The sequence below is a fragment of the Caretta caretta genome, chromosome 9 (assembly GCF_965140235.1).
Source record: "Caretta caretta isolate rCarCar2 chromosome 9, rCarCar1.hap1, whole genome shotgun sequence".
Taxonomy (NCBI): domain Eukaryota; kingdom Metazoa; phylum Chordata; order Testudines; family Cheloniidae; genus Caretta; species Caretta caretta.
Window position 1 is genome coordinate 42,752,590 of NC_134214.1, and position 12,926 is coordinate 42,765,515.

At 44.0% G+C, this 12,926-nt stretch overlaps 1 protein-coding gene across 1 annotated transcript in view; it reads left to right on the forward strand.

The window, feature by feature from the left end:
- Window positions 1–12,926, forward strand: part of ITM2C (integral membrane protein 2C) — a 43,442-nt gene that overhangs the window by 17,311 nt on the left and 13,205 nt on the right. The window contains exon 2 of the mRNA XM_048863865.2: window positions 12,197–12,334. Within this exon, the coding sequence (XP_048719822.1) occupies window positions 12,197–12,334 (138 nt within the window). The remainder of the gene's footprint in view (window positions 1–12,196; window positions 12,335–12,926) is intronic.

Sequence of the window (12,926 nt, forward strand, 5' to 3'; positions counted from 1 at the left end):
CCATTTGCTGGCACTGTACAAATGCAGAACCCTTCACTCTAAGTAGACAAGACAGACTGGGGTGGGGCGGAGAAACACACAAGCAAAGTGAACAGTGTGACGGCAGCAATTGTTGTGTTCCATAATTTTGTGGGGTTTTTTTGGATGGAATTAGTTAAGAGGGGATCAGTTACGAGAAGGGAAATAGGGCATTGAAGGATAGGGGGTGGAGGGGCACAGGGAAGAGGAGAAGATGGTAAGAGGAGTAACACTGAGGTGAAGAGACTGTGCGGGGAGAGGGATGGTTGGAGCAAACAGACAATCAGCACAGGGCACAGAAATCCAGTCAAAACGGTAGAACATTCTCCAAGGCCCTGTTTCTGCTACATTGTAAACCTGCTTGTGGACTCGGTGTTTCCAAGGCTGTACTTGATTGTCCATTCTGTGTTGTAAACCTGGGCTTACAATTGCTGGACCCAGGTGTCTCAGCCGTGCTAATGCATCCATACTGCACTACATAGATCACTTGTTTCGGGTCTGTGCCTTGACCTGTGTCCACACTGCAAACTGACAGGGTTGGGACTGGGACTTGGGCTCTGACCTACCCTCCTAACAGGATCCTAGGACTGGGTCCTGGGTTCTTGCTGACCCGAATCATACTCTTGGGGGAATTCTGTGCCAAAAGATTTAAAATTCTGTGCCAAAAAAATTAAAATTCTGCACACAATATTTTTAAATTCTGCATGTTTTATTTGTCAAAATAACACTACATAATCACACCAGTTTCAAATATTTTGGTAATTGATTTCAAAATACTTGTCAGCAAGTATGTCTGTAACAATACAGAGCCACACAAAAACACCCACACCTCCTTCTCCTTAGAGCCCAGGGATCTAGAGGGAAAAACATCTGGATGCTTGGTCCCAGGCTTGTGTGGAGTTTCCTGTGCGTCGCTGTCTCCTTCCTTCAGGGCATGAGGGGAACTGCAGCTGCTAGGAACCCTCTACTCTCTCTCACAGTCCTCCCACCGCTCCCACAGTGTCTTCTGTGTTCGAGCTGGGCTCTTCCAGGTTCAGAGACTCCTAGTAGCAGCCAGCAGCACTGCAGCCCATTTCTGTGGGGGAAAGGAAAATCTGCACGAAACCCATTCATTTCTGCAAAATTCTGCGTTGCGCAGTGGTGCAGAATTCCCCCAGGAGTAGAATCAGACTGATTTGTGTGTGGTCAGAAATGGAGCTTGGGCCCAAACCTGAGTCAGAGCCTGACCTAGTGAGTGTTCAGTGTAGATATACCTCAAATAGGGTTGCCAACTTCCTAATCGCACAAAACCGAACACCCTTGCCCTGCCCCCTTTCCCGAGGACCCGTCCCGCCCCTTCTCTGAGGCCTATCCCCGCTCGCTCCGTCCCCCTTCCCTCTGTTGCTCTCTCTCCCCCACCCTCACTCACTTACACTGGGCTGGGGCAGGGGTTTGGGGTGCGGGAGAGGATGATGGTTCCAGCTAGGGATGTGGGCTCTGGGCTGGGGCCAGAAATGAGGGGCTCAGGGTGTGGGAGGGAGCTCCAGGTTGGGGTGCAGGAGTGGGTGCGGGCTTTGGCTGGGGGTGTGGGCTCAAGGGGGGCCAGGGATTAGGGGTTGAGGGTGCAGGAGGGGGCTCAGGGCTGGGGTTGGTGTGTGGGAGGGAACTCCGACTGGGGGGTGTGGGGTTGGGAGTGGGGCCAGGGATGAAGAACTTGGGGTGCAGGAAGGTGCTCAGGGCTGGGGCAGGGGGTTGGGGTGCAGGCTCTGGGAGGGAATTTGGGTGCAGGAGGGGGTTCCAACCTGGGGCAGGGGGCTAGGGTGCGGGAGGGGGTTTGGGGTGCAGGCTTCGGCCAGGCAGCAGTTATCTCAGGTGGCTCCCGGTTAGCGGGGCAGTGGGGCTAAGGCAGGCTCCCTGCCTGCCCTGCCTCCACGCAGCTCCCGGAAGTGGCTGGCATGTCCAACTCCTAGGCGCAGGGGACAGAGGGCTCTGCATGCTGCCCACACCTGCAGGCACTGTCCCTTCAGCTCCCGTTGGCCACGGTTCCCAGCCCATGGGAGCTGCGGGGCCAGCACATGGTGCCTCCCCGTGCCTAGGAGTTGGACATGCCGGCCACTTCTGGCAGTTGTGCGGAGACAGGGCAGGCAGAGAGCCTGATATAGCCCTGCTGTGCTGCCGACCAGACTTTTAACAGTCTGGTCAGCGGTGCTGACTGGAGCCGCTAGAGTCACTTTTTGACCAGGCATTCCGGTCGAAAACTGAACGTTTGGCAGCCCTAACCCCAAAGGACCAGAGGCCCCTCTTTTGGCTGCTTCTGCCTTTAGCAGCTGAAGCCTCTGGCTGGCTCCACTTTGCCGCTTTCTCCTAAATCCACATGGTGGGGAGGAGGGGAGATGCTCTGAGACCTACTGCCCCCATATTGTATTAGGGAGAGGGTCTCCCTTGTACAGTGTTGGGGGTAGGAGTGGCCTCAGCTGGGCTCCTTTTTAGTGTGTGTCAGGTTGAGTGTTGAAAAACAGAGGCATCCTAAATTACTAATCATTTTTGCAAATCTCAGCCTATATCTTTACAGAAGCTCAAATTTGTTCTTAAATTGTACATTTATTTGGACCTGAAGTGTGTACTAATGGGACTTGAAGTCTAAGGGGAAAGCATTGCTAACTTCACTGATACAACAAAGCAGTGAAATGCCCTATTGCTCATGTACAAAATAAAAAATTCCCCCAAGATTCAAAAACACTAGTAGAGATGAATAACTTCAGAAGGGGGAGGGATAGCTCAGTGGTTTGAGCATTGGCCTGCTAAACCCAAGGTTGTGAGTTCAATCCTTGAAGAGGCTACCTAGGGATCTGGGCCAAAAATTGGGGATTGGTCCTGCTTCAAGCAGGGGGTTGGACTAGATGACCTCCTGAGGTCCCTTCTAACCCAACCTTCTATGAACCTTCTTATCTATAAATGCAAAACCCTTTTGATGATGGGAGGTTTTTTGGCATGTTGTCTGTTTCCAAACATGTCAAGACTGCAGATCCTTTTCTTCTTTTGCAAAATTCATTAGCGCATCATAGTAAGTCAATAATCTACTTGACTTTTGTTTTGGCATTGCTTGGACAGCCAGACCAAAAATGGCTGGTCTTCTCTGGGTTGGTCTACGCTGGGAAATTAGGTCGACCCAGCTACATCGCTCAGGGGTGTGAAAAATCCAATGATGTAGATCGTGTCTATACTGAAGCACTACTACAGCTGTGCTGCTGTAGTATTTTAAATGTGGACAAGCCCTCTGTTGGAGTTGTACATGATCCATTGTGGCATATGTATTTGAAAGGAGATTAGCAGGCTTTCTCAGTGGAAGGTCTCCGCAAATACGGGGAGCTGCCTGATCTGTATTTATCTTGCTTTTGTGGCATTGAATCATTTGTTTCCTTGTTTACATGTACTAGATAAGGTTTTTTTTCACCTTTTTTAAGGACAGATTTCTCAAACTTTGGTGCGCAAAGTCATGCTCTGAAATCCATACCTAAGGATCTAAATAAAACTGGCCTGATTTTTCAGCGTTGTTGTGTGCCTGCAGTCCTGTTGATTTATGAAAATCAGGCCACTTTTATTTGAATGCTTTAATATGGCCTTCGGAGCCTTATTGTAAGTACCTCAACCATTTATTCTCTTCTGTCTTCACTTCTGTTTTACTTGGGGATTGGAAATCTTGCTAAGAGTCCTACCAGAATAGGCTTTGTTAGTGCTGCTAATACCTTACATGGTTTTCCTCCTGGGAAACCATTAGGGAAGCTGGAAGAAGTTCATCTGAAAGCCATTATGCATCTGCCAAAGAGATATATTTATATTAATGAAACAAGTATCCCCTACTCTTCACTAAGGGGGAAAATAGAACAGCCCCTTGGTTCCCCGAATCTTTGACGGAAGGACAAGTTGGGGAAAAGAGAGGGTTGAATACCCAACCCCTTTTTACTGATTGGAGAGAATGAAAACATGATCACACAACTCTGAATGTCACATTAAGTTCCATATTTAACATCCTTCTATCTTTGTCATCTAGCAGCAAAGCCGTGTTTTAATTCATTAGCCGTTAATGTTGGTATTCTAATTCACATTGCTGCAAAAAGGCTAGAAACAGGCAGTTAAATTTTATTTCTAGTCACATGTGGTTGTATTGTTTAAAGATGTGATGAGATTAATTGTGTGACCTTTTTGCCTTTAAATGTGGTAGTCTGTTAATTATAGCAGTTTCTTTTTGTCTCCTGCACCTCTGTGTCAAAAAACCACTGTTTGTGTTCTCAGTGGAAATGCTGCGTTTGGGGCCCTGTACAAACATCTTGTATAAGTACTTTGCGCAGGAAGAACTGGTTGCCTTGGAAACTATGATGCAGTATTTTTCGTTTCTAAATCAGAGCATTAAAAATGCTTCCCGGTCCATATGATGTCCTGGATTCTTTGTTTTGCTACAGGAAATGATGTTGTGGACCCTTCATAGTATTGCTGTACTATGGCACCTCTGATTCGCACCCCTGGCGATATTCAAGACACTGTCTCCTGCTTATATGTCACTTCCCATTTCTGTTTATTTCACTGGCCTCTCCTACCTGCTTATAACCATTTCTGATTATAGAAAGCAGGAGCACTTATCCTAATGTATCAGGAAACCTTTTCTTAGTGTGGGAAATTGTTGAAGTGGTTCAGAAGAAATTTCACCTACTATAGATCTTAGCCTTCTTAAATTTGCCTTTTAAAAATGTTTACCCCTCCTCACCCATTAATTCATCAGCCCATTCCTTATCTGCACCCCACTGGATTTTCTTCCTTAAGATCCCTGTATGTAATTTGCTACCCATCTCTGTCATCAAACCTTGGACAACTACTCCACTGTTAGCTGTTAACTTCCCCCCCAGAAGTACTTGGTTTGAGCTTCTATGGTGTAGATGACTCCTTGGTACTTAACTGAACTTTGTAATGCCTCTAAATATGGAAAGCACTGATACTGAATGCACATTGACATTGCCAGAGTCTCATGGTATGAAGGTAATGGACTGGAGGATTGGTGGAAGGGAAGTATGCTTTGGTGTTGGAAGAAGGGGATTCGGGGTGGGGGGGTGGGGAGCTTTGGGACATTTTTTTTTCCTTAGGAAGATGGTCTAAAAGATTTTAGTAAGTATGCTAGAGCTTTTCTGTACCTTTCCTGAGGTCTGACCATAGCTACTATATGCACTGCACCGTGGCTAGAAGACTCACAAGAGTTAAGTATATTTTATTTCTTCCCAAAGTAGTCAAAGGTGTTTTTCATACAGACCTTTTAAAACTCCATTAAGTGGTTGCTAATGTTGGAGAAATTGGACACATAATGATGATTGCAAATCCTGGATATGGGTAGCTTGACCCTTTTATCTCTTCCCATAATTGACACTTTGGTTGCCAGAATTAGAAAATTGCACCATTGTGTAAATCTGTATTTGTTTCCAGAATTTCATATTTTGCTGTGTGCTCCCATGGTTTGCAGTCTGTCTGGTGTTTATAGTTCTGTTACCATACCTTACACTTCCAGAATACAGACTGTTCTTTTAAAACAATAAACAACTGTCTGAAGATAGGTTTCAGAGGAACAGCCGTGTTAGTCTGTATTCGCAAAAAGAAAAGGAGTACTTGTGGCACCTTAGAGACTAACCAATTTATTTGAGCATGAGCTTTCGTGAGCTACAGCTCACTTCATCAGATGCATACCGTGGAAACTGCAGCAGACTTTTCTGCTGCAGTTTCCACGGTATGCATCTGATGAAGTGAGCTGTAGCTCACGAAAGCTCATGCTCAAATAAATTGGTTAGTCTCTAAGGTGCCACAAGTACTCCTTTTCTTTTTGTCTGAAGATAGCCAGCATTATTGTAGATGCTGCTCTGTCTTACAGATTATCTGTTGACTGTAGAGTTTTCTCTTAAAGCTTCATCCCACTTCAAGGTTCTACTCCTAAGTTTCTACCTTCAATTCAGTTTAGAATATCAAAATATCTTATATTATTTCGAATCCCCCAAATGTGCCCCACTTTTGGGATGCATATTTAGAACATTTGTCAGGCAGTCTCTCTTACCCATTAAACCCTGATAAATCTAGGACAAAGGATGCCAAATCTGAATAGCACGCAAATGTAAAAAAGCAAAGGAAATAGTTGGTATAGAACTAGACAAATCCATTAAACAGCTGAATACAATTAAACAGCTAATTTTAGTATTGCATTATCAACAGGAATATGTGTTTATTTTAAAGTAATTGCAGATCACACCAAAATGAAAGGGGAATGTCTTGAATCCCCTGCAGAAGATTTCAGGGGAAAGTGATAAATAATGACATTCTTCTATGTAATTTGATGCCATTCTGGTGGAAACAGAGTGCTGTACTAAAAAACAATATGCTTTGAAAGGCTGAATGCCCTTAATGCTTTTTCTGGGGATGTTGTTACAGTCCCATGTTTTGATCTCTTGGCAGCAGCTGACAAAATAAGGCAGATAGACCTATTTTAAAAGCCAAAGAGACAGGTACAAGAAAAGGGCAGGAGTTAAATCCATCTCAGCTAGAGGACTCTGGTAGGGTATGATTTATGAGAGGTGTAAAGTGTGACATGGCACAACTTCCGTTCCTTCACTTTCATTTATCATCCCCATCATATGGTCATTAGGAAGGAGAGATCGAACCTGATATCTTTTTTTTCATAACCCTGATGCAGTATTCACAAGCAAAGCTAAAGACCAGGCTAAATGGTTGCCATTACTGTGCTTTGTTAATGATACTCTAGTCCTCTAGGCCAAGGATTGCAAAGAATGCTACACACATTGAGGGGGTGATGTTCAAAGGCACAAAGGACACCTAGGTGTACAATTCCCATGGAAAGTTAGTAGGGGTTAGGTTCCTCACTACCCTTTGTGATTCCGAGCTTTGACAAGTTTCCTCTCCTGGTTCTGCTTTTTCTCACTTCAACCTCAATCCCAACATTTTGCCTTCACAAAGCCCAATTTCAGCTCCATCATTCTCCCACCCAAGGAGGATTGAGTCATGTTAGAGCCCTTCTCCATCAGGCATCAGAAACCTAGAGTGCATAGCTGCCTTGTAATGTGAGTTGATGAATGTTCTGTCTCTACAATGCTCTGCTGATCCCCTGTTAGCAGGAACCTGTGTTGGACTTTGTATTCTGTTCCTCCTTTCCCTTTATGCATCCTTCCCTATTCTGTATTGCAGATGTCCTTTCCTTCCGCAGCCTTGTGTGTGGTGCAAATGTACAGGAAACATGCAAACCCCTCCCCCCCCCCGTTCTGTGATGCAAACAGCCACTCACTTGAAAGTATGCCTAACGAGAAGGGGTAATACAGATTTGCTGCATGCCCCCTCTTAGAGCTCAGAGGGGAAGCATGTATGACTCCTTGATGCACTTGTAAGGAAATGGATATTATTTACCATCCTGCAACTTGCCAGCTATTCCTGTGTTGATGGGGAGCTTCATCCCCATTTTCAGTTTCCATTTCAAGCACGCAGATTGGTGCACACTGTGAGTTTGTGCATGTGGCATGTGTGTATTAGTATTGTTATGACTATTTATTGGTATTGTGGTAGTGCCTAGCAGGCCCGGTCATGGAGCAGGATCCCGTTGTGCTAGGTGCTGTACAAACACAGAACAAAAGGACAATCTCTGCCCCAAAGAGCTTATTATTTTAAAAATAATTGTAGCTAGATATTTATTTTTTGGGCCAGGTACATGCTGCACTTGCCTTACTTTGTCAGCACCCCACCCTAGCTTGTTCCCAGGACTTCCCCCTCTCAAATAGCTTGGCACCACCCCTCACCTTAAAGAACTCCATAAGGTCCAACCCATCCCAGTTGCAGGAAGCTTCCCTATCCAGCTGATTCTCTCTGTTCCCCCCTCTTCCCTTCAGTAATAGGAAGCACCCTGACCCCACTCTTCCAAGTGCTGCAAACTCAGCCTATTCTGCTGTCTAACCCTCCCATCCCAGATGTGTGCTGTGGTTTATGGAAGTCTACCTGAGGCCCTGCATGTTGTATCAGGCTCTACAAAACCTAGCACCAGCTCTACTTGATTGTTTCCCCATTTTGATACTCTTTAGACCTTGGATCTGTCACTCACAGTGTTCACAGATTCTGTCCAATGCCTAGCCCAACCGAGCCCTGCCTTTTTTGGCCCATAGGTGCAACTGCTATATGTATTCATAAATAGTTGAACAGGACACTGTTGATCTTGATCTTTTCTCCCTTAAACCTGCTGCCTGCTTATTTAAAATTAAAAGAATAACCCCAAACAGAGAGGATTTTTGTATCTGCCGTAATTTTAAGCACTCTCCCAATCAACCTGTAAGGTGACTTCATGTTCACGGAACCGCCCTGACAGTAAATCAGAGACGTTCAGGATATCTGCCATTCTGTACACGCATGCTGCTCCTCTGCTCTGTTCTTGTGAGCAGGCAAAGCACTGAACCATACCAAAGAGCCTGTTTTATCAGAAAACAGGAATTCTTGTATATTTCAATGCCCTGTCTGCTGGCAGGGATTTAGAAATATTTTCAGCGCATGCATGCCTGCAGATCAAACCAAAGTCAGCGAGGTTGATTATTCAGGTCCACTAGCTTAGATTGCCTTGCTCTATCCCTGTGCTGTGCAGAGTGTTCACTAGAATACTTGGGTAAAAGCCAATAGACACAAGCTCCCTTGTTTAGTAATGGACTATTCCCTACCCCCACATGGGAAAATGTGCTTGTGCTCCTCTCTGCTCCAGACAGTGAGTAGTGCGAGTTTACTGTTAAATCCATAATGCAGACATATCCCAGATTAGCTGGTTCTTTTTTCACTAAGGCTGCCCTGGGCTCTGCTGTGTTTAAATATTCTTTGTCAGTACTTAAATGTGTGGTTTGCTCACTACAGTGACCTTCATTGTACTACTAGATTGTGTGCCTTGTGTTACAATGTTAAATTAGCATTATCAGCATGTAGTGAAATCCCAGGGACATAGGGGACAATTATGTAATGTCACACACCAGATGCTTCTCCTGTGATTTACACTGGTTAGAGCCCTCATAGCACACACTCTGTGTTAGTGTTGAACTCTTATCCCCTTGCTGTGGTTTGCCTTTCCATTAAGCTGACACTGTCTCAGCTTTCTCCTGAGCTTGGCTTGTTCAGAAGGATTCTCCCTCAAGGCCCTTCTCTTGTTGCCCCTCGGTCACTCTTTCCTCTCAGACTGCTCTTGGGCTTGAGCTAATGAGCAGCATCTGGTCTGACGTGTAGGAGTCAGCAAAGTAGATCTTGGTGAACAGAAATTTGCACACGAAATATTGAGACACATTTTTAACCTTGTCAAGTTATAATATTGACCTCCCAAGAGAGTGGTTCTTTTTGTGGAAGACCTTTTTATATTTTATTATTTTTAAATGCTTCCCAATGCTAGAACTATGAAAGGTGGGGAGGATGCTAGCCCTGCAAAACTTGCAGTAAAGAATAGGTGAATATGATATGTTACTGGGCTTCCCTGTGGTGTACTGGTTCTCTTTGAGATATATGCTATGTCTAATTCTGAGATGGACTGACTTTCTTATTAAGATTAGTTAAAGGAAAAACAGCTTCCATGTTAGGGAGTCAAACATTCTCAGGGCAAGAAGCTATTAATGAATCAATTGTGATGAATTTTTTTTAAAGAGAGTCTAATGAGCAATTTCCATTTGTAATACAGGAAGTGGCTCTGTTGCTGAGAACATACATACTTTGTGACTCTAGTAGTGTGACAGCTCAATAGCAGTTGTGGATGCTTTTCTAAAGCGTAAAGATGTGGTTAAAGCAGGTTGTACACCAGTTTTTCCAAGAGCTTCCTTTCTGTCTGTCTCATAAGTGACTGCCTCTGGCCCAGAGGCTCAAATGCAGATTGTAATTTAAAAACAAATAAGTGTCAGTTTGTTCATGGTGACAAATGCTGCTTCTCATCTTACATGTATTTAATCTGCTGGGCTGAGATGATCCGTGGGGCAAGTGATCTTTACAATGTATTTTGTGATGGTTAATAGTTCTCCTTTAACTGAAAGGCAGCATCTTTAACTTTTGCATGCTGAACCTTGCTCTACTAGAACATGATGGCTGGTGAGGCAGTTTCTTTCCTCACGTACCCTTACTTTCTTCATTTACTCTCTGGCTTTACTCTTCCATGGTTTCTTTGCTTCTCCTGGCTCAAGCAAGTTTTTTTTTCTTCTGCAAAATTCCAAGCATTTTTATCTTGCCACAAGGATGCTTTGCAGAGATCTGAATTCCATTTTCTGTTGTGTCCTTGTACTAGAGAGAGCAAGTCTGCTCTCGCTGCACTGTGAAAAGGCAAATGAGAGGGGAATTTGCCCAGTTCAATTGATTTTTCAGGTGAAAACAATCTTTAAGTTAAGAGTTTTATGAGCTTTGACATTTCTGAATCCTCTCCAAATGCTCATACCCCAGCTCATCCTCTCCATGCAGTGTTAGCATCCACATGAGGCAACTTGCTGAGAGAGCTGTGGCTGCACTTTGTGTTACAGGAACCTGGCACTCGTTTTCAGTAATTCACTCATAAGCGTTAATATTTTTTTTTGGCTGTAGTTGCTTGAGTAGCATGACCACCATTTTTTTAAAATCCACCCTCACTCACTCTCTCTGCGTCATGTCTGTGATCACTAATATTCAGCCAAGTCTATTTTTTCACGGCCGTTGCCATGTGGCATGTTTTCCCCATCTCAGCATTGCTGGTAGAGATCCCTTAACTTCCTTTATGAATGTGATTGTTTGGGTTTGAATAGTCACTGCTTTGAACTGCTCTCTCTGTGATGGGAGAGAGCTTAAGTTTTCTTCAACTTCCTTACTCTCTCGATGAAGAAGGAGTGAAGAATTGATTATGCACTGATCCCACAGCCTTGGGAGTTGGCAATGTATTGCGAAGTTGTATGTGTTGTGGAAGCCAGGGGGGGGAAACAAATTTAGGTTAGCTTCTCCTAGAGGTGCTTGGGGATTGCAGTTCTTCTGACACCACTCACATTCTTGTCTTTGCAGATATACCTGTCTGAGTAATAATAATTAAAATATCTGTCCCGTTTCAGCTGGGAAGTAATCGTGCAGTGAAGTTGTGTAAAAATGAGGTTAACAGTGTAGGATCAGATTATTTGCTGGCTGGGATGGTAGAGGTGGGACTATCAGAGCCAGTCATTTTCCTGGAGACAAGTTAATACAGCCTAGAGGCTGCTCTAACATGCACCAGATGGTAACTGTCCTTCTTGCCTTCCTGACATGCCCGTCTGCACTGGAGGTTGTGGAGAGGACGGTGTAGGAACTGGCAACACTGTCTCTACATCTCATCTGGCCTATGCTATACCAAGGGAATTTCCAGCTAGGAAGATAGTCTGCCTGAGCAGAACAAAGGGAACAGTGGCCAGAGCCAGCTGCTTCACAGGAAAGTGCTAAAGTCCCTGAAGTGGGAAATTATTGAATCGCCTATACTTAGGGAAAGTTTCTTCCTACCTCTGTCAGAGATTGACTAATGCCCTGAAGCATGAGTTTATTTCTCTTTCAAACTCTTTTCTCTTCTGTTCCAAGCCCCATGTACCTTGAGTGTGTGTTAAAGGTGTATTGGAATATGATTTGTGGGAGCTGGGGTAATGTTTTGAACACAGATGGTTGATAAAATCATTGCACCCCTATCATTAGGCAGCTCTTTAAAACAACTGTATCCCTGTCCTCTCTTTTATTTACTCCAAGGACTGTCCCTGAAAAATTCAGCTCTTCTGATGATTTTCAGACTTCTTAAAAGAAAGTTGTGCACAAATATGGGCGCAATGCACTTACATTTATCAGGCATTTTATTCCATAACTTCTAGTTATATAATTTTCCTGTTTGCTTTGTTGTTGATCCTTATCACAAATAAATAAAAAATGGTGAATCTCTGGAATCTGACCAGCTTGCTCAGAATAATATGTATATAAGAAAAGGTATGAAATGTGTCCTTGTCATCCCTACTGGAATGATATTGTCACATAAAATAAGCAGGATACCCATGTGAGATTACCTTGAAAGACCCTGATCTGCATTTATTAGCTGTGCTTCATAATACCGTGTGTGGGCTTTAAACAACATGTTGTTCTCTTCTGATCTCCTCCTACCTCATCTGACTAATGTTTTTGTTCTTCCTTTTCACAGGAGGAGCTGCCTCCCCCAGTGCAAACCAGGAGGTCGTCTCTCAGTGGGTTATGCTACTTGACTATGGGTCTCGTTGTTTTGCTCATGGGCCTTGTGTTTGCATCCATGTATGTCTACAGATATTTCTTCATTACCCAGGTACTATACAATCTGAAAATTCCAGTTCTCTTGCCTCGCCGCCCCAAATAAATTTAAGCAGCCACAACACATGCCTCGTTTATTTTTTTAAAAAAGAAACTTTATTTTGGTAGCACCTACCTGTCCCAGCCTAGATCAGGGCCCCATTGCACTAGGCACTGCACAGACACACAATAAGAGACAGTCCCTGCTCTGAAGAGTACATGAAAACTTTCCAAAACCAACAGAACTTTTTCTTGCAGCATAAAACAGTAGGACAATTTCTTTTTGATTTTTCTGTACTGTGTCACAACATAACTGGCTTTGCTTAAGCTATCTATAGCCCTGTCTTGCGATTAGCAGTTACATTTGATATAGTCCATTCCATCATTCAGTACACACAAAGCAGGAGCTGTATGTGACTTTTATACACGAAGTTGCTTTAAGATGATTTTCAAAATTATGAGACTGATTTCCAGCAAGTAGATTCACATGCATTTGTCTACATTTGATTGTGCATGTGCAGAGTAGTTGCATAGGCAAATATATGTAGCTAGTTTGCGCTTATATGCAAATGCACATGGCTTTTGCCGATTCCTGTTGGGCTATGTGT